The sequence below is a fragment of the Nycticebus coucang genome, chromosome 11 (genome assembly GCF_027406575.1).
Source record: "Nycticebus coucang isolate mNycCou1 chromosome 11, mNycCou1.pri, whole genome shotgun sequence".
In the NCBI taxonomy this organism is placed as follows: domain Eukaryota; kingdom Metazoa; phylum Chordata; class Mammalia; order Primates; family Lorisidae; genus Nycticebus; species Nycticebus coucang.
In genome coordinates, this window is record NC_069790.1 from 121,812,582 (window position 1) to 121,832,377 (window position 19,796).

The window sequence follows — 19,796 nt, forward strand, 5'->3', positions numbered from 1 at the left end:
TCCTCTCTGGGTATCAACTTGTGTGTTTTTTTAATGGTTTATAGGGGATGCTAGAAACTACTCAATATTATGTTTTGTCCTTTTCTTGATCCTTCCTGTGTTTTATAAGCAGATGTATATTTATATGCAGCATTCTATATGCACTTTTCTCATCTTTTTTCACCTGACAGCATAATTTAGAGATCAATCTCTGATTTACAGTGTACAGAGATACTTTCCTTTTTACAGTTGTCTTTTACTGTGTGGCCGTTTCTTCGTTTGTTCAGCCAACTCCTTACTAATGGACAAGTGGATTGTGGTATTATACACAGTCCTGTAGTGAATAGCCTTGTGTGTACATTATTTCCTCTTTTTACCATCTGTGGGATGGATTACTAGGAGTACTCCGGAGTCAAAGGGTAAATGTGTATAATTTTATTAGCTGTTGTTAAATGAACCTTCATAGAAGTTATACCACATGAGAATGTCCCTACAGACTCAGTCTTGGAGTATGTTGTCAAGCTTTTGGATTTTGTTAATAGAACAGAGTAACTCGAATTTGAATTTCCCTTATTATAAGCAGGTTTGGTCATTTTTTGGTCTTTGGTGTTTCTCATGGTTTTCTTGTTTTAGGCATTTTTTGTTAAGTTTGTACTTAGTATTTTATTTTATCTTAAGATTTTTGCAGTGATAGTCATAAATGAGATTTTGGGGGGAGGTAGGAGTTTCAGTCTTAGTCAGATTTTGAGATCATTGTTATACTCATTTCCTAAAATGAGCTTGGAAGATACCCGTTTTTTTAAAAATTGGTTAGCTGAAGTAGCATTAGGATTATGAGAGCCTTAGTTGAATGGAAGCTTTCCCTTCTGACACTCTTTCTGTGCACGATGGTTTCTTTTGTTGTTTTTTGTTTTTTTCCCTGTGTTTTGCTTTTTAGTTTTGTTGAGGAACTCTTTTATGACTTTATTTCTTTGGGATTGGGGGCAGTTTGAATGTCATTATTTTCCTTAAGAGTTCGCCAGTTGCAGTGGTACACACCTGTAGTCCCAGCTACTCAGGATGCTGAGGGGGGCAGGTCCTCAAGCCTGGAGTCCAGCCTGGGTAACACAGCAAGACCCCATCTCTTAAAAAAAAAAAAAGAAAAATATTTATGTATATAGACAAACACATTCTCTTCTAAGTGTTTGGGTTGATTTGGATAGAATTGTAAAAAGTTATCCCTTGATTTTTAAAATTTTCCTTCACAGTGTTTTCAAATTTATCATTAAGAAATCATAGACTGAGACAGGAAGACTTGGGACTTTTGCTGGCATGTGGAATATTTTGCTTAATAATGAAAATGTTTTCAAACTGGTTGTCTTCTCCTTCTTCCTCTCCTTTTTCTTTACATAAACATTTATTTCCCAGGATGTGCTCTGCTCACATACTATACTTTTCTCTAAGATTTCACATTGCACAGAATCTAAATAATGCCCCTAAACCTCTTAGGGAATGGAAATACACTTTTGAAAGGTTATACCGAATACTTATTAATTGGTAATACTAGGCACTGTGGTAAACCTATGGGTTTCAAAAGATGGAGATGATCCTTGTCCTCTGGGGGTTTACGCTGAGTTCAGCACAGAACTCCAGGCATATTGTTTACTGAGATATTCCAGTTCACATAGCTATAAAGGAGGATTCTGCTATCATTAATTGAACCTTCCAGAATCACAGTGTTGAGTATCTCATTTTCCAACATGACTTCTCATCATGAATGAGCTCGTTCTCTGCTAAGAGCTCCAGCAGTTATTTGGCCACACCAGGACCTCTAACCCATTAGCCTAACTGCATCTGACATCTGCTTCATTCTTTCACATCCTCATTTCTCATTTTGCCTGGTTTAAATCTGTTATAATCATTGCGCTGCATATAGCTTGCCCCATTCTTGTACTGTTGTACCTCTCTGTAGCAACTCAGCTCTCAGTTTACAAAGCACCTAGTCCTGAGCAGCTAGCTCCCAGGCTGTGACTGGAGGGAGACAAAAAAATCATACTGACTTGTCTCACCTGAAATTCTTGTATACAACCAGTTAACCTTTCATTCATTTAACTTTGAAAAACATATTACATTGATAACTAACTGCTGAAGTTTTGACTCTGTTAACTGTTGGAGTTTATGATTGAAAAAAATTGTTCACTAGTTTTGCATTAACTAACCCTGCATATTTGCTTTGACCTTCCTTGCGAAGGCTTTCTTTCAGCCTCGGGTGTTAAAGCCATGAACAATTGCCTGTAGAAGGAATATCAACTGGTATGCAACCAAAAAGATTTGATTATGTAGATACTGGATTTGTTATTTGTTAGTATAGATTAGATTAAAATTTTAGTTTGTAATTTTTGTTTGGAAATTGTAATTTCTTCAGCAGTTAAGAAATTTATTCTATTAAATAACAGGCATCTGATTGCCCTGCAATTTTTCTTCCTATTTGAGTGATGACTTGACCCATCTAAAAACAGATAGTGATTTTGTTGCTTCTGAGCAGTATTATGGTTAATATAAATGACTGATTTCATAAATTTCTCTCATTTTATATGTTTTTAAATTCAGTATAATGAGTCACTAAATGAAAAATGTTCTTTAAAGATTTAAGGTGTGGGTTGGGGAAAATAGCAGTAGCTACCTGATGTAGTTGTTGAGAGTTAATACATTTTACAGTTTAGGCAACCAAAGAATTTTGATGTTGAGTTACTTACTGTGGCTAGGATGATTCTCCTACAAAGAACAGAGACAGAATTGGCTGAATACCATTGATAAGGGCTTTAAGCAGGAAACATTTTTTCATTTTGCCCTTAGGTGCTAAGACGTATCCAAGAGGGAATATTCTCTCTCTTTTTTTTTTTTTTTTTTTTTTTTGAGACAGAGCCTCAGGCTGTTGCCCTGGGTAGAGTGCTGTGGCATCAGAGCTCACAGCAACCTTCAACTCCTGGGCTCAAGCAATTCTCCTGCCTCCGTCTCCCAAGTAGCTGGGACCACAGGCGCCTCCCACAACGCCCGGCTATTTTTTGGTTGCAGCCATCGTTGTTTGGCAGGCCCGGGCTGGATTCAAACCTGCCAGCTCAGGTGTATGTGGCTGGCCCCTTAGCCGCTTGAGCCACAGGCGCCGATCCAAGTATTCTCTTGTTTTTATCACAGAGACCATTATTTAATTTTTGAACCTGGACAGTGAGTTCCTGAGTTGTTTCTTGTATCCTTTCTAATCATAAATATGGGTGTTGTTCTGAGCTAGTTTTCATGCTGTTGTTGAATGAGGTAGTCATAATCTATGAACTTAGCATCAAGGTATTGCTTGACCCAAACAAGATAGTAACACATATTTGTTAAGAGCGTCCAAGCGTTTAACAAGTATGTTGAAAACATGTTATAGTATTTTTTTTATACATTTCAACAAATATTTATTAAATGTTTGCTATATGCCAGGCATTGTTAGGAGCTCAAAGGATACTACTGTAAGGAAAAGGACAAAAGGTCTTGCTCTTTTGGAGCTTACTTTCTCGTGTGGGAGAGATAGGCAATAAACAAATAAATCCAGTGAGTAAGTATTTATGTGTATGTAGGAAGGTGATATGTTCTGTGGAATGGGAAGATCAGATTTAATGTTTAGTGGCTGAGTTGCAGTTTTAAATGAAGTAGTCTAGGTAAGGCCTTATTGAGAAAGTGATTTTTGAGCAAAGATTCAATGGATGTGAAATTACCTGGCAGGAAAGGTATTCTAGAATATTCTAGACAGGGGGAAGAGCCAAGCCATAGGCCCTGAATGGGGTGTGATTGACATGTTTGACCCATAAGGAGACCTGTGTCTAGGGCAGTGGTTCTCAACCTTCCTAATGCTGTAATGTATTTTTATTGCTAAAAAGGGGTCACAGGGTGGCGCCTGTGGCTCACGCAGCTAAGGCACCAGCCACATACTCCTGAGCTGGCAGTTTGAAATCCAGCCTGGGCCTGCCAAACGACAATGACAACTACAACCAAAAAATAGCTGGGCGTTGTGGTGGGCACCTGTAGTCCCAGCTACTCGGGAGGCTGAGGCAAGAAAATCACTTAAGCCCAGGAGTTAGAGGTTGCTGTGATGCAACGGCACTCTACCCAGGGCGATAGCTTGAGGCTCTGTCTCAAATAAAAAAAAGGGGGGTCTCAACGCACAGGTTGAGAACCACTGGTCTAGGGCAAAATGATGAAGAGGGCGTTACGGGAGATATGGTCAGAGCAGTAATGCTAGATTGCCTCTGTATGCTAGAGGGACTTGTCAGTCATTGTAAGGAAGAGAAGGGTGGTCATGTGATATGTTAAATTTAGATCTAATGAGGAAAAGTTTTAATGTAAAAAAATTAATGTTTTGGGGTGGTACCTGTGGCTCAAGGAGTAGGGCACCAGCCCCATATACCGGAGGAGGTGGGTTCAAACCCAGCCCTGGCCAAAAACTGGAAAAAAAAATTAATGTTTTGAATTTCTACTATGTTCATTCTGTAGATTTTTTTTAAGTGATTTCTATGGGCCATTCATTGTGATAATGAAGGGAGTACATGCATAATAAATAAGAAAACAACAACAAAAGCAAGTGATAATCCTTACAGAGATCATCTTGGTTCCGTGTAAATTATTGTGTTTTGTGTATCCGTCATTGAGCTGACATGGCAGCACTTCCATTGTGCCTGACTGTCCTTTGTACTGTGGTCATTGCTAGCCACCCCTCTGGTCTTACTGTCGATGAGACTTTTTGTTTGGTAGGGTTTGGGAGTTTTGGGGTCTGGGGTTTTATTTTTTTATTTTTGGGTTTTTTTTTTTGTTTTTGGTTTGTTACTATTGATTTGTTTTTTATTTTTTAAATTGATTTATAATGAAATGCCTAATAGTTCTTAGCTGGCACACAGTAAGAAATTGAGCTCTTCGCCATCTTCTAGGCTGTGGCATAACCTTGTACAAGGCAGCTTAATTTTTAAAGTGGGGCTTACTGCTAATTGCTTTGTCCTGATCTTTTAAGAATGTATTTTTTATTTTACCTATCTATTTATTTATTTTTTGAGAGAGAATCTCACTTTCTCACCCCTTGTTAGAGTGTCGTGGCGTCATAGCTCACAGCAACCTCAAACTCCTGGGCTCAGGTGATTCTCTTGCCTCAGCCTCCCAAGTAGCTAGGACTATAGGCACCCGCCACAACTCCTGGCTATTTTTTGCTTGTAGTTGTCATTGTTTGACAGGCCCAAGCTGGACTCAAATCCACCAGCTCCAGTGTATGTGGCTGGCACTGTAGCCACTTGAGCTACAGGTTTCAAGCCGCTATATTTAGTTCTTCTTGCCTTATTTTATAGGGCATGTCAAGGAGAGGAAAACAGAATTATTTGAATTTATTTGAAAATAATCGTAAGAGCTAGAGTAGAAACTAGGGTAGGCATAACCATTTATGGAAAGTAGAACTTTTTTTTTTGTCTCAAGTTGCTTACTTTTTTTTTTTATTAGTACTCAGCTTTCTTTTATTATGGCTTTTTCAAAATAATTTTGAAAAGTGCATGATTCTTTTGGGCATTCTGTTTAAGAAAGATTAGAAATAACATTTTAAGGCCAGATGTAGTCAGTCATACCTATAATCCTAACACTCTGGGAGGTCGAAATGGGAAAATCACTCAAGGTCAGGAATTCAAGATCAATCTGAGCAAGAGCAAGACCCTGTCTCAAAAAACAGAAAACATGAGTCAGGCATGCTAGCATGCACCTGTAGTCCCAACTACTTGGGAGGCTGAGGCAGGAGAAGTGCTTTAGCCCAAGAGTTTGAGGTTGCAGTGAGCTGTGATGACTCACTCCACCATTCTACCCAAAGTGAAAGAGACCCTGTCTCAAAAACAAACAACAACAAAAAACAACAAAAAGGGGAAATAACGCATTAATACATATTAATATTAATTAATCAGTTGTGCATAGTTCAGATTAGAAAATAACAAATAAGCTGGGCATGGTGGCTCATGCCTCCAATCCCAGCATTCTGGGAGGCTGAGGCAGGTGGATTGCTTGAGCTCAGGAGTTCAAGACCAGCCTGAGCAAAAGTGAGACCCCATCTCTAAAAATAGTGAGACACTGTGGCAAGCACCTGTAGTTCCAGGTACTGGGGAGGCTGAGGAAAAAGGATCGCTTGAGCCCATGAGTTTGAGGTTGCTGTGAGTTACAATGCCATGACACTCTACTGAGGGCAACTAAGTAAGACTCTGTCTCAAAAAAAAAAAAAAGAAAGAAAGAAAAGAAAAGAAAAAATAGAAAATATCAAATAAATACTGGAAAAATATTTTAAATTAGCTTAATTTAGGTATGGGCCATTTAAGTTGCTTACTTTTAATAACAGATTTTAAGATCCTTCGGTTAGAAAAAGAATTTTGTAATTTTACAGCTGTAAGGGACCTTAGGTGTCCTACAGAAGTACTTGTGTTTTCCCATGCAAAATTAGTACCTGATGAAAAAATTACCAAACTGAAAGCAATCCAGAACAAAGGTGAAGAAATACCCATTAACATGGGCAAATGAATAAGTCATCTGTTTTATTGCCACTGGTTTTCTGTTCATTAACACACTGGCCTGTGGTTTTAATAGTTGAACCTTTTTTTTTTTTGAGACAGTCTCAATTTGTCACCCTGGGTAGATTGCCATGGCGTCATAGCTCACAACAACCTCAAACTCTTGGGCTCAAGTAATCCTCTTGCTTTAGCCTCGTGGGTAGCTGGGACTACAGGCCCCTGCCACAACTCCCGACTATTTTTTTAGAGATGGGATCTCACTCTTACTCAGGTTGGTCTTGAATTCCTGAGCTCAAGCGGTGCACTTGCCTCGGCCTCCCAGAATGCTAGGGTTACAGGCATGAGCCACTGTGCCTGGCCAGTTGAACTCTTTTTTTAAAAGTCAGTACTATCCCTATATGTTCTTGTACTTAAATCTCTGTTAACTGTGTGCATAGGGGTCCTACTTGGTGATTTGGGAAATAGTGAATATGTATTTGGTAGATGATTTAGAAGTATACTGAAGTGTCTTAACACATCTGTCCTTCTTATTTAGGAAATTGAAAATGGCCCTTCAGCTATGCTAGGTCTATAATGGGAAGCGCCACAATTCGGTATTTCTGTTACGGGTGCCTTTTTACATCTGCGACCTGGACAATTTTGCTTTTTGTTTATTTCAACTTCAGTGAAGTGACTCAGCCACTTAAGAATGTGCCCATCAAGGGGTCCGGGCCCCATGGGCCATTTCCAAAAAAATTCTATCCCCGTTTCACTCGGGGTCCAAGTCGAGTATTAGAGCCACAGTTCAGAGCAAACAGAATTGATGATATGAAAGACAGTCACATTGAAGATTCAGAAAAAGACCGCTTGAAATTCTCCTCTGAATTAGGTAAGTATATTTAATTTTTACTAGCAGCGATATCAATGTATTTAATCATTGGTAGTTAAGTTCCCCTTTAGATCATATGTTGCTGAGGACATTAGAAATACGTCTTTTTTTTCTACACTGATTTGTTTGTGAACTAGCTAAGGTTCTGTGGTTCTTATAGACTTAGAGGGAAGCTATATTCTAATTTATCCAGTTCTGAATTAACTATTTTATGAGGACTTGAGAGAAATTAACCAGGTCTAGAGAAGGAAAAAAAATGAAAAATTAAAGGGCTAGGAAGAAAATGGAACCTATGGGAAGACTGTTTTAATTGCTAGGATTATCAATTTGGGAAAGAAATGCCTGAAAGGTGATTTGACTGTATTTAACTTACTTTGAAAAGCAGACTTAGTTAAAACAGAACATAAAGCACTGGGTTTTGAAGTAAGCCTGGATTATTTATACCTAATAAGATTTCTACTTACAGGAATTATTAAGGTGTTAGAATATATGTATTAAGTATAGCTTATGAAATCTTAGTATGAAACAGGAAGGTTTTTCCCCTCAAATTAAATTCTCTTTAATCTGTTGTATATACCTTTGAATACTACCATTCTTGAATCCTGATTTTGGCAAATTTTATTTTAAGCGATAATAAGTGAGCTGTTTTTGATTATCTTTAAACCTTAAAAAGAAAAAAAAGAACTTTGATCTTGTCACATTAACATTAAGTAAGAGATTTTTTCTTTTTTTTGAGAAGTCTCACTTTGTCATCTTCTATTAAAGTGCGGTGGCATAACCGCTCACAGCAACCTCAAACTTTTGGGCTCAAGAGATTCTCTTGTCTCAGCCTCCCAAGTAGCTGGGACTGCAGGTGCCTGCCACAACACCCGGGTATTTTTTAGAGATGGGGTCTTGCACTTGCTTAGGCTGGTCTCGAAACTGTGAGCTCAGGCAATCCACCTGTCTCAGCCTCCCAACGTGCTAGGATAACAGGCGTGAGCCACCACACCCAGCCCTATTCCTAAGTATTTTATTCTTTTTGGTGCTATTGTAAATGGCATTATTCTCTCAAGTTCATTTTCAGACCATTCGTTGCTAGTGTATAAAAATACAACTGGTTTTTGCATATTGATCTTGTACCATGCAAATAACAAACTGATGTATTAGTCCTAAAAGGTTTTCTGGGAGGTCTTTAGGATTTTCTTTTTTTTTTTTTTTTTAATAATTTTTTATTTAATTTATTTTTATTTTGTATGTCTATTTATTTACTTATTTATTTATTTTGAGACAGTCTTAAGACCCGGGTAGAGTGCTGTGGTGTCACAGCTCACAGCAACCTCTTGGGCTTAAGCGATTCTCTTGCCTCAGCCTCCCAAGTAGGTGGGACTATAGGTGCCCGCCCCAACGCCTGGCTACTTTCTTGTTGCAGTTGTCATTGTTGTTTAGCTGGCCCGGGCCCAGCTTGAACCTGCCATGTTCCGTGCATGTGGCTGGCGCTGTAACCACTGTGCTATAGGCACCGAGCCTGAAAAATTATTTAATACTACTAAATAAGTAGAAAGACATTCTAGTTCCATAGAATGGACTACTTAATACCATTAAGATGTAAGGACTACCCAAAGCAATGTCTAAATTCAGTGCACTCTCTATTAAAATGTCAATGGCCTTTGTTAAAAAGATGGGAAAGGTTATCCTAAAGCTAATATGGAATTGCAAGGGGCCCCAAATAGTTAAAACAGCCTTGAAAAAGAACAAAGTTAGAAGACTCATATTTAACAATTTTGAAACTTTCTACAAAGCTATAGTAATCCAACAGTGTGGTGCTGGCATAAGAATAGATGTAAAGATTAGTGGAATACAACTGAGAGTCCAAAAATAGACCCTGCCACATCTTTGGTCAACCTATTTTCAAAAAGAGCACCAAGCACTTAATTGAATAGTCTTTTCAACAAATGGTGCTGGGACAACTGGACATCCACATGCACAAGAATGATTGGACTCCTGTCTTACACTATGCACAAAAATTAACTCAAAATGGATCAAAGGTGTAAAAGTAAGAACTAAAGCTATAAAACCTTTAGAAGAAATCATAGGGATAAATATTCACATTCTTGGATTTAGCAATGATTTCTTAGATATGACATCAAAAGTATAAGCAGCAAAAGAAAAAAATAGGTAAATCAGACCACCTCAAAAATAAAAAACTTTTGTACATGAAGAAAACACTAAAACTGTAAAAAGGCAACCCACAGAATGGGAGAAAATATTTAAAAATCATATCTCTAATAAGAATTCAGTATCCAGAACATATAAAGAATTCTTAAAACTCAACCATAAGGCTGAGGGCAGGGGCTCATATCTATAATGCCAGCACTTTGGGAGGCTAAAGTGGGAAGATTGCTTGAGCCTAGGAGTTTAAGACCAGGCTGAACAACATAGTAAGACCTTGTCTCTACAAAAAAAGTTTAAAAGGGCTGGGTGCAGTGGCTTGTACCTATAATCCTAACACTTTGAGAGGCTGAGGAAGGAGAATCACTTGAGGCCAGGAGTTCAAGACCAGCCTCTGTATACTAAGAGTGTCTCTATAAAGTATAGAAAAAATTAGCTGAGGGCAGTGGCACATGAGAGTAGACCGAAGGAGTACTGAGATAGGAGGATCATTTGACGCTGTAGTGAGCTTTGATCAGGCCATTATACTCTACCCTAGGCAACAGAGCAAGACCCTATCTCCAAAAAAAGGAAAAAAAAAACAAAAAACTGGCCAGGTATAGTCACATATGCTTGTAGTCCCAGCTACTTGATAGGCTGGGACAGGAAGATCATGTAAGTGCAGGAATTAAAGGTTCCTGTGAGCTGTGATTGTACCACCATTGAAAACTCAACAATAAAAGGACAAATAGCTCATTTTAAAAATAGGCAAAGGATTTGATAGACATTTTTCCCAAGGGGATATACTACATATAAATGGCCAAAAAGGACATGAAACAATGCTTAACATAATTAGTTATTATAGAAACAAATCAAAACCAAAATGAGACAGCCATTTGAGATACCAAATGAGATAGCCACTAGGATGGCTATAATTAAAACAAGAAAAGGAAAGTAACAGGTATTGGTGAAGGTATGGGGAAATTAGAACCCTGATCCATTGCTGATGGGAATGTAAAATGGTGCAGCCCCCATAGACAGTTGGTGCTTCCTCAGTAAGTTAAGCTGAGTTACCATTTGACCCAGCAATACCATTCCTGGATTTGTACTTGAAAGAATTGCAAACAAACATTTGTGCACAAATGTTCATAGCAGCACAGTTCTCAGTAGACAGAAGGTGGGAACAATCCAAATATCCATGAGTTGATGAAGGAATAAACAAATGGTGATCTGTCCATACAGTGGGATATTATTTAGGTATAAACAGGAATGGAGTTCAGATACACGCTGCAACGTGGGTGACACTTTAAAACATTATGCTAAGCGACAGAAGGTCACATATTGTAGGATTACATAAATATGAAATGTCTAGAACAGGTGGGTAATCCTTAGAGACAAAAATCTAATTAGTGGTTGCCAGGGGATAAGGGAAGAGGGATGGGGAGCAACTGCTTTTATGGGAATGAGTATAGTTTCCTTTTGGGGTGGTGACAGTATTCTGCAACTAGATAGTCATGATGGTTGTACAATATTGTGAATGAACTAAATGTCATTAGTGGTGCATTTTTTTTTTTAATTGTTGGGGATTCATTGAAGGTGTAAGAAACCAGGTTACACTGATTGCATTTGTTAGGTAAAGTCCCTCTTACAATCGTGCCTTGCCCCCAAAAAGTGTGGCACACACCAGGGCCCCACCTCCCTCTCTCCTTCCCTCTCTCTGCTCTTCCTTTCCCCACCCTCCCTCCTCCTTTCTCTCTCTGCTCTCCCCTTCCCCCAATTAGTGGTGCATTTTATGTTATGTGCGTGATTATTACAGTCAAAAAATGGAAAAAATTCTGAAATTCCTTATATAAAATAAACTTAATTTAGAAGAGATTAGTATAAATCAATATAGTAATAGCTAAAACTATGCTGATTTCTGTATAGAAAATCATCATTAAACAAGCAGAGAAAAGAAAAACCCTGTGAAAGGTTCAAAAATCTAAAATTAAAAAGTTTCTCATTTACTCTGTAGGTAATTATAAAATTAATTGAAACAGCTCCTCCTGTGTGCTAATTAATTGAGGTTTGGCTACAGTTTTATTTGAGCAGGGGAGGGAGAAAAGTAAACTAAAGTGATCTTTTCATGTGGAATAATTTTTCATCAACTGATGTATAATAGAAAATGATTCTTTCAGTATTCAACATGAGGCCATCCTCTGATACTTGTTGCATCAGAAAGTATTTAGTGACAATCTTTTTTGTGCCCGGTGCTGTTCCAGGTGCTAGATATCAAGCAATTTTAATTTTATTTCTCTTATGTTTTGAACATAACCAAAGTCGTCTTCTCTTGTGGAGTTTCTTTCTTTAGAGCTTTAAAAAGAGATATACTGCAGCTTAAAAAGTTCTAAAGAGAAGCATGTAAGAGGTAATGCTTCCCAAATTGTACCTAAGGACACTAGTCAAGTGTTCTCTTGGCTGGGCACGGTGGCTCTTGCCTGTAATCCTAGCACTCTGGGAGGCCGAGGCAGGTGGATTGCTTGAGCTCACAGGTTCGAGACCAGCCTGAGCAAGAGCCAGACACTGTCTCTACTAAAAATAGAAAAATTGAGGCAAGAGGAAAGCTTGAGCCCAAGAGTTGGAGGTTGCTATGAGCTATGATGCCACAGTATTCTACCCAGTGTGACAGCTTGAGACTCTGTCTCAAAAAAAAAAAGGAAAAAAGTGTTCTCTCATCAAGTAAATTGGGGAAACACTACATTCTGTATCCCATCTCCTCACACCTGGGTATCCATAAAGCAGTTAGCAGATTAAAGATTGTCCTACCTTGAAAAAAACTATTTAATGTATTTTTCTTAATTTATTTGACCACGAGATTCTTTTTTTCTTTTAAACATCTGTTTACTGTCCAATCGAATTAGTTTTGTGTGAATGGACTTTGGGAAATGTGCTACAGAGAATCATTCTTTGAGGAGAGGCTGAAGGCTTGACCTGGGAAAGAAAAAGCAAAAGGAGATGTTATAGTTCTGTGTAAAGATAAGATCTCTGACAGAATCTTAGAACAGGAATGTTCAGTTACAGTGATTTTCGATTAGGGTTGTAGAGGAATTTTAGATAATGACACTGTTTAAAGTCAGAAACCAGAGAATGTGGAAGCTTTTTTATAGGTTTATCAACAACCATTTTGAGGGGAGGAGGCTCGTGTAGAAGATAGTTGGGGCCTCTTCGACCCTCAGTGGGGTTCTGTAATCTGTTGCTTTTATGGAAAGTTACAATTCTTTTTCTCAGTTGCAGGTAAATTTTTCACTATAATAAAATATTCCTAAAATTACGTTTTGTGAGCTGGTGGTGTTTGTGGTCAAGACATACCTGCTTTGAGCTAGACTGATGAGAATTTTATCTCAACCACAATTTACTTTTTTGAAAGTGGAGACAACCTAGATTGAAGAAACTGTTACTTGGTTAATAGGATAGAGTCAACATTTTCTTAGGATCAGAACATTGTACAGTAACTGGTGATCCTTTCTAGGTTGCATGCACTGACTGTAACTCTTCTCTCTTGTAGGCATGATTTTTAATGAACGTGATCAGGAGTTGAGAGATTTGGGCTATCAGAAACATGCCTTTAATGTGCTGATCAGTAACCGCTTGGGCTACCATAGAGATGTGCCAGACACGAGGAACGCTGCGTATGTTCCCCATTTGTTTCTGCTAATACATTTGAATAACACAGTGCATTCAGTGTCAGCATAAAAAGTCCTGAGGGTGGTGTTCATATTTTGCAGTTAAATGTCACAATTCAGCATATGAGGACACTTGAGACAGATTTCCACTGCTGTTACACTTGGAGCTTTGTGGTCTGATGATTGTAGTAATGACATTCTAGAATTTGGTGTGTCTTTTGACATTTCAGATCATGTAGGAAAGAGAAGGAGGGGTGCTGATTAAATACCTGAGCATAGTTTGTTTTAAATGTTTTATTGGATTGTCAGCAAAAAGGAATTAAAATCAGTGAAGAAGTTAACTGATGATCTCACTTTTTTGTTTCATTTTCATTCCTTAGAAGGCTTCTCATTCATATGGTCAGTTAGTCATCCACAAATAGACATTTGTTGAGCATCTTTTGTTTGCTACATACTTTATTAAGCCCTGGGAAGAAACAGAATAAGATGCAGTCATTCCTGGGCTCTCCAGGCCTGGCGTTCAGCAGGGAGGCAGGTGTGTCAACGAGTCCTTACAGCAACATAGGAAGAAGGGCTGAGATGGGACTGGTGAAAACCCCGAGTAGCCAGGAGGGCTTCACAGAGAGGTGCTGATGGACCACTGTTACGAGAGAAGGGAGGTCTTTCTGTGTGCAGGGACCGGCATGTGGAGAGCACTGAGGCACAAAACTATAAGGTTTGTTTAAGGGACTGTGGTTCACTTTGGCTGTAGAGGGAGAATAGCAGGAGGCTGGAGGTAGGCAGGGGTCAGACACTGGAGGACTTTGTAAACTATGTGAAAGAACTCAAGACTCTGGGTTTTATTCTTTAAGTTCATCGGTTTTTGTCGTTGCTTAAAACCCCTCCCCCCTTTTATCAAATAATTGTTTACATGGAAGCTCTTCTATTATCTCGATATATCATAGTTTATTCAAGTCTTTTTCTATTGGACAGAAAATAAAATTTTCAAATGGAAAGTGTTATATGTATTGTTATTTCCTTTTGAATGTGAGAAAAATCTAGATATCAGCTTGTGATTACTGCATATAAATACTTATAGTGATTCACATTTTTATAAAATAAACTCACATTTTTATCTAACTTTTCTACCAAAAAGAGAAAAAACCTGAACTTTTAAAAATGTTGGCCTGGCCAGGTACAGTGGCTCATGCTTTTAATTCACGAGTTCAAGACAAGCCTGGGCAATATAGCAAGACTCCATCTCTACAAAAAAATTGAGCAGCGCCTGTGGCTCAGTGAGTAGGGCGCCAGTCCCATATACCAAGGGTGGTGGGTTTGAGCTTGGCCCCAGCCGAACTGCAATAAGAGAATAGTCAGGTGTTGTGGCGGGCGCCTGTAGTCCCAGCTACTTAAGGGTCTGAGGCAGGAGAATCGCCTGGGCCTAGGAGCTGGAGGTTGCTGTGAGCTGTGATGCCATGGTACTCTACCAAGGGCGACATGTCTCTGAAAAAAAAGAAAGGCAAACAAACAACCAAAAAAAAAAAATAAGCTGGGTGTGGAGATGCATGTCTATAGTCCCAGCTACTTGGGAGGCTGAGGCTGAAGGATTGCTTGATCCCAGCAGTTCAAGGTTACAGTCAGCTATGATTGCACCATTGCACTCTAGCCTGGTTGATAGAGCAAGACCTTGTCTCTGAAAAAAATTAAAGTGTTGACCTAAAAATAAGTGAGGTAGCAGGTATAGGAGGGAGAAATCATTAACAAAATGAGAACTCTTGAAGAAGAAACTACGTTGTTTTGTTAATTTTTTTTTAATTGTTAAAGCATAAGAAAGAGGCTAAACAAGGGGACAGTAAATATATAATGAATAATAATCTAAAACATTTGAGCCTTTTAAAATGTCAGAATTTCATCATCTTCTTCTTTATAGATGTAAAGAACAGTCCTACCCGAGTGACCTGCCAGTTGCTAGTGTCATTATTTGTTTCTACAATGAAGCCTTTTCTGCCTTGCTCCGGACAGTGCACAGTGTCATAGACCGCACTCCTGAGCATCTTCTTCATGAAGTCATCCTTGTGGACGACGATAGTGACTTTGGTAAGTCATGCTGTTGCTGGTGACGCTGGGTCTAGGCTATCCTCACGGTAGCCTTGACACCCGCCAACAAAGTGGACCACTTGCAGCCACAGAGCAGCTGTGGCTCCTGCGTGTGTAATTGAGACATAATGCCTACCCATCTCTTACAGGAGAATTTGGAAGAAATAGCCTCTTCATATTTCATGTACAAACTCTACTACCCAAATTTGACCTTGGAATTTTTCTCTTGGCTTACTTTAAAAAAATAAAAATTATTTTGAAATAACTGTAGATTCATAGGAAGTTACAGATTCTGTGTACGCTTTCCCCAGTTTCCCCATTGGTCACATGTACATAATCCTAGTACAATATCAACCAGGAATCTGCATGGGTACGATGTGCCTGTAGGTCCCATATCATTCTGTCAGACATGAAGACTCCTGTAATCAAGATACAGAACTTCTTCCTTACCCAGAGATCTCCCTCACACTACATCTTTATATTCACCCACACACACACACACACACCCTTGCCCTGCCATCTATAGCAACCACTAATTTTTATGATTTTGGTCATTCCAGGATGGTATATAAATGGACTCATACAATATATGCACTTTTGAGATTGGCTTTTTGCACCTGGCATAATGTCCTGGCTTATGTTAATCTAACAAGTCTCTTACACAGATTGTCCCCAGATAAAAGTGGGCTGCGTTCTCATAGCAGCTCTTAGGTGATTCCTGAATGCTATTATTTTATGATTTCACTACCTATTTTATACACCTTTCTTTAATTCAGCATGGCCTCTTGCTCAGAATGGCATCATGTACACAAGCAGGATGGAAGGCTGTTTATTTACACTACTCATTCAGTTCTCAATGACTTTGAAGGAAGGCTGGAAGGCCCTTTTACAGAGGAGGAAATATAGAAATTTAAGTACGTGGGTCATTATAAGTTTTGCCATACATAAAAACAAATGTAAATCTGCGTGGATGGAAACAAAAGAAGCCCTCCCAGCAACACCAGTAAGCTGAGCAAGTTGAAACTTGCATAGATGAATCAGAAAGGATGCTGTCGACTATGTTTCTTGGAAGTGAAATAATGGACCTATAACATAGTCTGTCTCAAAACTTTTGTAGTGAGCCATGTAATTTGTGGAAGACCTCATAGCCGTTAGGTAATAAAGTTAAAAGTAGACCCCTGGTCTGCGTAGTTCTTCTGCTCTTTCTGCTTCTTTGTGCTCTTTTCATTATAGCAACCTGAAGAAATAGGTATAAAGGTATATGCATTTTTCCACAGACAAAAGAATTTATTAGGCACCTCTTTTATCAGCAACAGAATTAGTTATACCAGTGTACTTAAGAAGGCAGAGTGAGGGAATGGACGCTGATATGGGAGCAAAATTCTTTTTTTTTTTTTTTTTTTTTTGTGGTTTTTGCCTGGGGCTGGGTTTGAACTTGACACTTCTGGCATATGGGACCGGCGCCCTATTCCTTGAGCCACAGGCGCCGCCCTGGGAGCAAAATTCTTAAACCTTGATAAATATTGAAACCGCGCAAGAGAAAATTTGCAAAGGCTAGTAGAAAATAAAACTTGCTTTTCAAAAATGAGCGATTATAAAAATGCGAAGTAAATTTGAGGCTAGACCCGATAGAAAAGTAGCTAGAATTATGTTTTTGTTTTTTGTTTTGTTTTTTTGGCTTTCACTTTGTGGCTATTTTATCTAAAAGGAAAAATTCATGTTAATTTACGGTTGTTGGTATACAACCATGGAAAGTAGTACTACTTATTTTATATGAGGTTTGACATTATGAAATTTAAAGGTAAATGACCTAGAACTCATAAAAAATGTTTAAAGCTCTTGGAAAATTACTGCTATCATTGTATAATTCTTGGTAGGGGCAACAGAATTTTCTTAACAATTCTATTCCGAAACAGAATAAGACTTAATAAATTACTTTATAACAAAAATCATTTGCATGTAATTTTGTTTTAAATGTGATTTATGTGCTGTCAGCTGAACATTCATGCACACAAAATGTCCATTCCAAACCTTCCTTATGCAAAGCATTGTGCTAGATGCTGTGAGAACACCGACAAGTCTGTATAACTAAGGTAACTCCTCTGCTTAGCTGGTATTCCAGCTCTTACCTTCATTTCCTTTTATTACTACACAATAAGCTATGACATTCTTTTAAAACAAAGCAGAAGATTCTGTAGTATTTGCTTAATATTTTGTTGTGAATTTTAGCAAGTACGAGATATAACTTTAGTACAGCTATAAAATTCCTTTGCTCATGTCTTATGGTTTGAATAATTGTGAGACTCTTTATGTTCAGATGATTTGAAAGGAGAACTAGATGAATATGTCCAAAAATACTTCCCTGGAAAAATTAAAGTAATAAGAAATCCAAAGCGTGAGGGACTGATCCGAGGAAGAATGATTGGAGCAGCCCATGCGACAGGTATGACTTCCCATTGGCTTTTCCCTGTGCATGTTGGATGACAAGGGCTTGATTTTTCAGCCCTTTTCTGATTCTGCAGAGTCTGTGAAAATGATGTTTTAGATGGCATCACCCTCAGGAGAGATAGAGCTTGTTCTCTTTTTTTTTTGTTTTGTTTTTGTTTTGTTGTTGCCCTTGATAGAGTGCCGTGGTGTCATAGTTCACAGCAACCTCAAATTCTTGGGCTCAAGCAATCCCCTCTCTTGCCTTAGCCTCCCCTGTAGCTGGGACTATAGGCACCTGCCACAACGCCTGGCTGTTTTTAGAGATGGGGGTCTTGGTCTTGCTCAGAGCTGGTCTCAAACTGGTGAGCTCAAGCAACCCATCCACCTCTACCTCCCAGACTGCTAGTATTACAAGAGTGAGTCACTGTACCCCAGCCCTAGGGCTCCTGTCCCAGAGCACACAGTGCAGTGGGTTGGACTTTGTTTTCTTAGTGATCTTTCTTATTGATTATTGCTCCTCAGTGAGTTTTATAACTTGTTCACTTATATAAGTGGAAAAGTCCAATCCAAAGTGTGACCCAACTTTTATACATTTTTAAATATAAAATTTGAAGTATATGTACCCAAACCGATTTGAATTATGCTAATAATTCTTAGAGTGGAGCACACACCTCTAGAGACCTGCACTGTGATTTTGGCTCATAAATAGGTATAAGATGGACTTATATAACTGTAAAAGGTATTTGCTTTAATATTACCTCTTAATTCTTCTGATTTCATCAGGGAGAAAGTCTTAGGTGTTACTAACATGTCTTTACAACCATTCCATAGCAGGCATTAGGGCAGGCACCTCAGCTACTGGGAGGCTGAGGCAGGAGGGTCACTTGAGCCCAGGAGTTTGAGGTTGCTGTGAGCTAGGCTGAGGCCATGGCACTCTAGCCTGGGCAATAGAGTGAGATTCTGTCTCAAGAAAGAAAAAGAAAAGAAAAATGTTTTAAAAGAACAAAGCAAAAAAAAAAAAAAAAAGAAGAACAAAGCAAAACCATTCTTTCATATACTTATCTTCCCCTTTAAAAAGAAAGAACAGGTATCAGGAGTCTTCTGTAGACTATATAGCTGGTCAGTCTTCAGTTAAATTGGTTCTGTTGTATTTCTTTTTATGATTACCTCTGTATAAGGTTGATATTCCTAATTTTCATTTATGATCTTGATTTTTTTTTGGCTGGGGCTGGGTTTGAACCCGCCACCTCCGGCATATGGGACCGGCGCCCTACTCCTTGAGCCACAGGCACCACCCTGATCTTGATTTTTAAAATAAATTTAATTAAGTTAAACAAATGAATCTATTTTAAAATATTAGGTATACCATTTGCAGGTAGTGCATGGACATGACAAAAAAATCAGGAAGATAATTTGAGAGTTACTGAATTTGGGGGGGTTGGGGATTGGCTGGCATACAGTGGCATTTACTGCCTTCTTTTTTTTTTTTTTTTTTTTGTAGAGACAGAGTCTCACTTTATGGCCCTCAGTAGAGTGCCATGGCCTCACACAGCTCACAGCAACCTCCAACTCCTGGGCTTAAGCGATTCTCTTGCCTCAGCCTCCCGAGTAGCTGGGACTACAGGCACCCGCCACAACGCCCGGCTATTTTTTGGTTGCAGTTTGGCCGGGGCCGGGTTTGAACCCGCCACCCTCGGTATATGGGGCCGGCGCCTTACCGACTGAGCCACAGGCGCCGCCCTTTACTGCCTTCTTGTACACCAAGCTCTTGCAGATAAACAGCCATGAGGGGTGTGGGGTTTGGCGTTGCTCACCACTGCCCCTCTTGTTGCCACTGGGCCCATTTGCTGGGTGTAGTTGGGACTTCACTTTTAGAATCTTATCTTCTGCCTCTTAAACCCACAGTGACCTGGAATAGTTAACAATTAGAAGTAGCTCCGGTACATCCAGTCTGCAGTTGTATACAGAATGAATCTAAGGCTTAGGATGCTTTCTTTTCAACATTTGTAGTCAAATAAAGGCGTACTAACTTGGCTGTGCTAGTGGTACACACCTGTAGTCCCAACTGCTCAGGAAGCTGAGGCAAGAGGATAACTTAAGCCCAGGAGTTGGAGG

The 19,796-nt window shown here is 39.0% G+C and overlaps 1 protein-coding gene across 7 annotated transcripts in view; it reads left to right on the forward strand.

The window, feature by feature from the left end:
* GALNT11 (polypeptide N-acetylgalactosaminyltransferase 11) overlaps positions 1-19,796 on the forward strand; it is a 66,768-nt gene that overhangs the window by 27,321 nt on the left and 19,651 nt on the right. For 4 of the 7 annotated variants that reach the window (XM_053608664.1, XM_053608662.1, XM_053608668.1 and 1 more), the window contains 5 exons: positions 2,210-2,271; positions 7,054-7,386; positions 13,061-13,184; positions 15,088-15,254; positions 17,572-17,697. In XM_053608664.1, the coding sequence (XP_053464639.1) occupies positions 7,092-7,386; positions 13,061-13,184; positions 15,088-15,254; positions 17,572-17,697 (712 nt within the window). In that variant the 5' untranslated portion in view covers positions 2,210-2,271; positions 7,054-7,091. The remainder of the gene's footprint in view (positions 1-2,209; positions 2,272-7,053; positions 7,387-13,060; positions 13,185-15,087; positions 15,255-17,571; positions 17,698-19,796) is intronic. The other 3 variants (XM_053608666.1, XM_053608663.1, XM_053608667.1) reach the window with 1 other exon arrangement.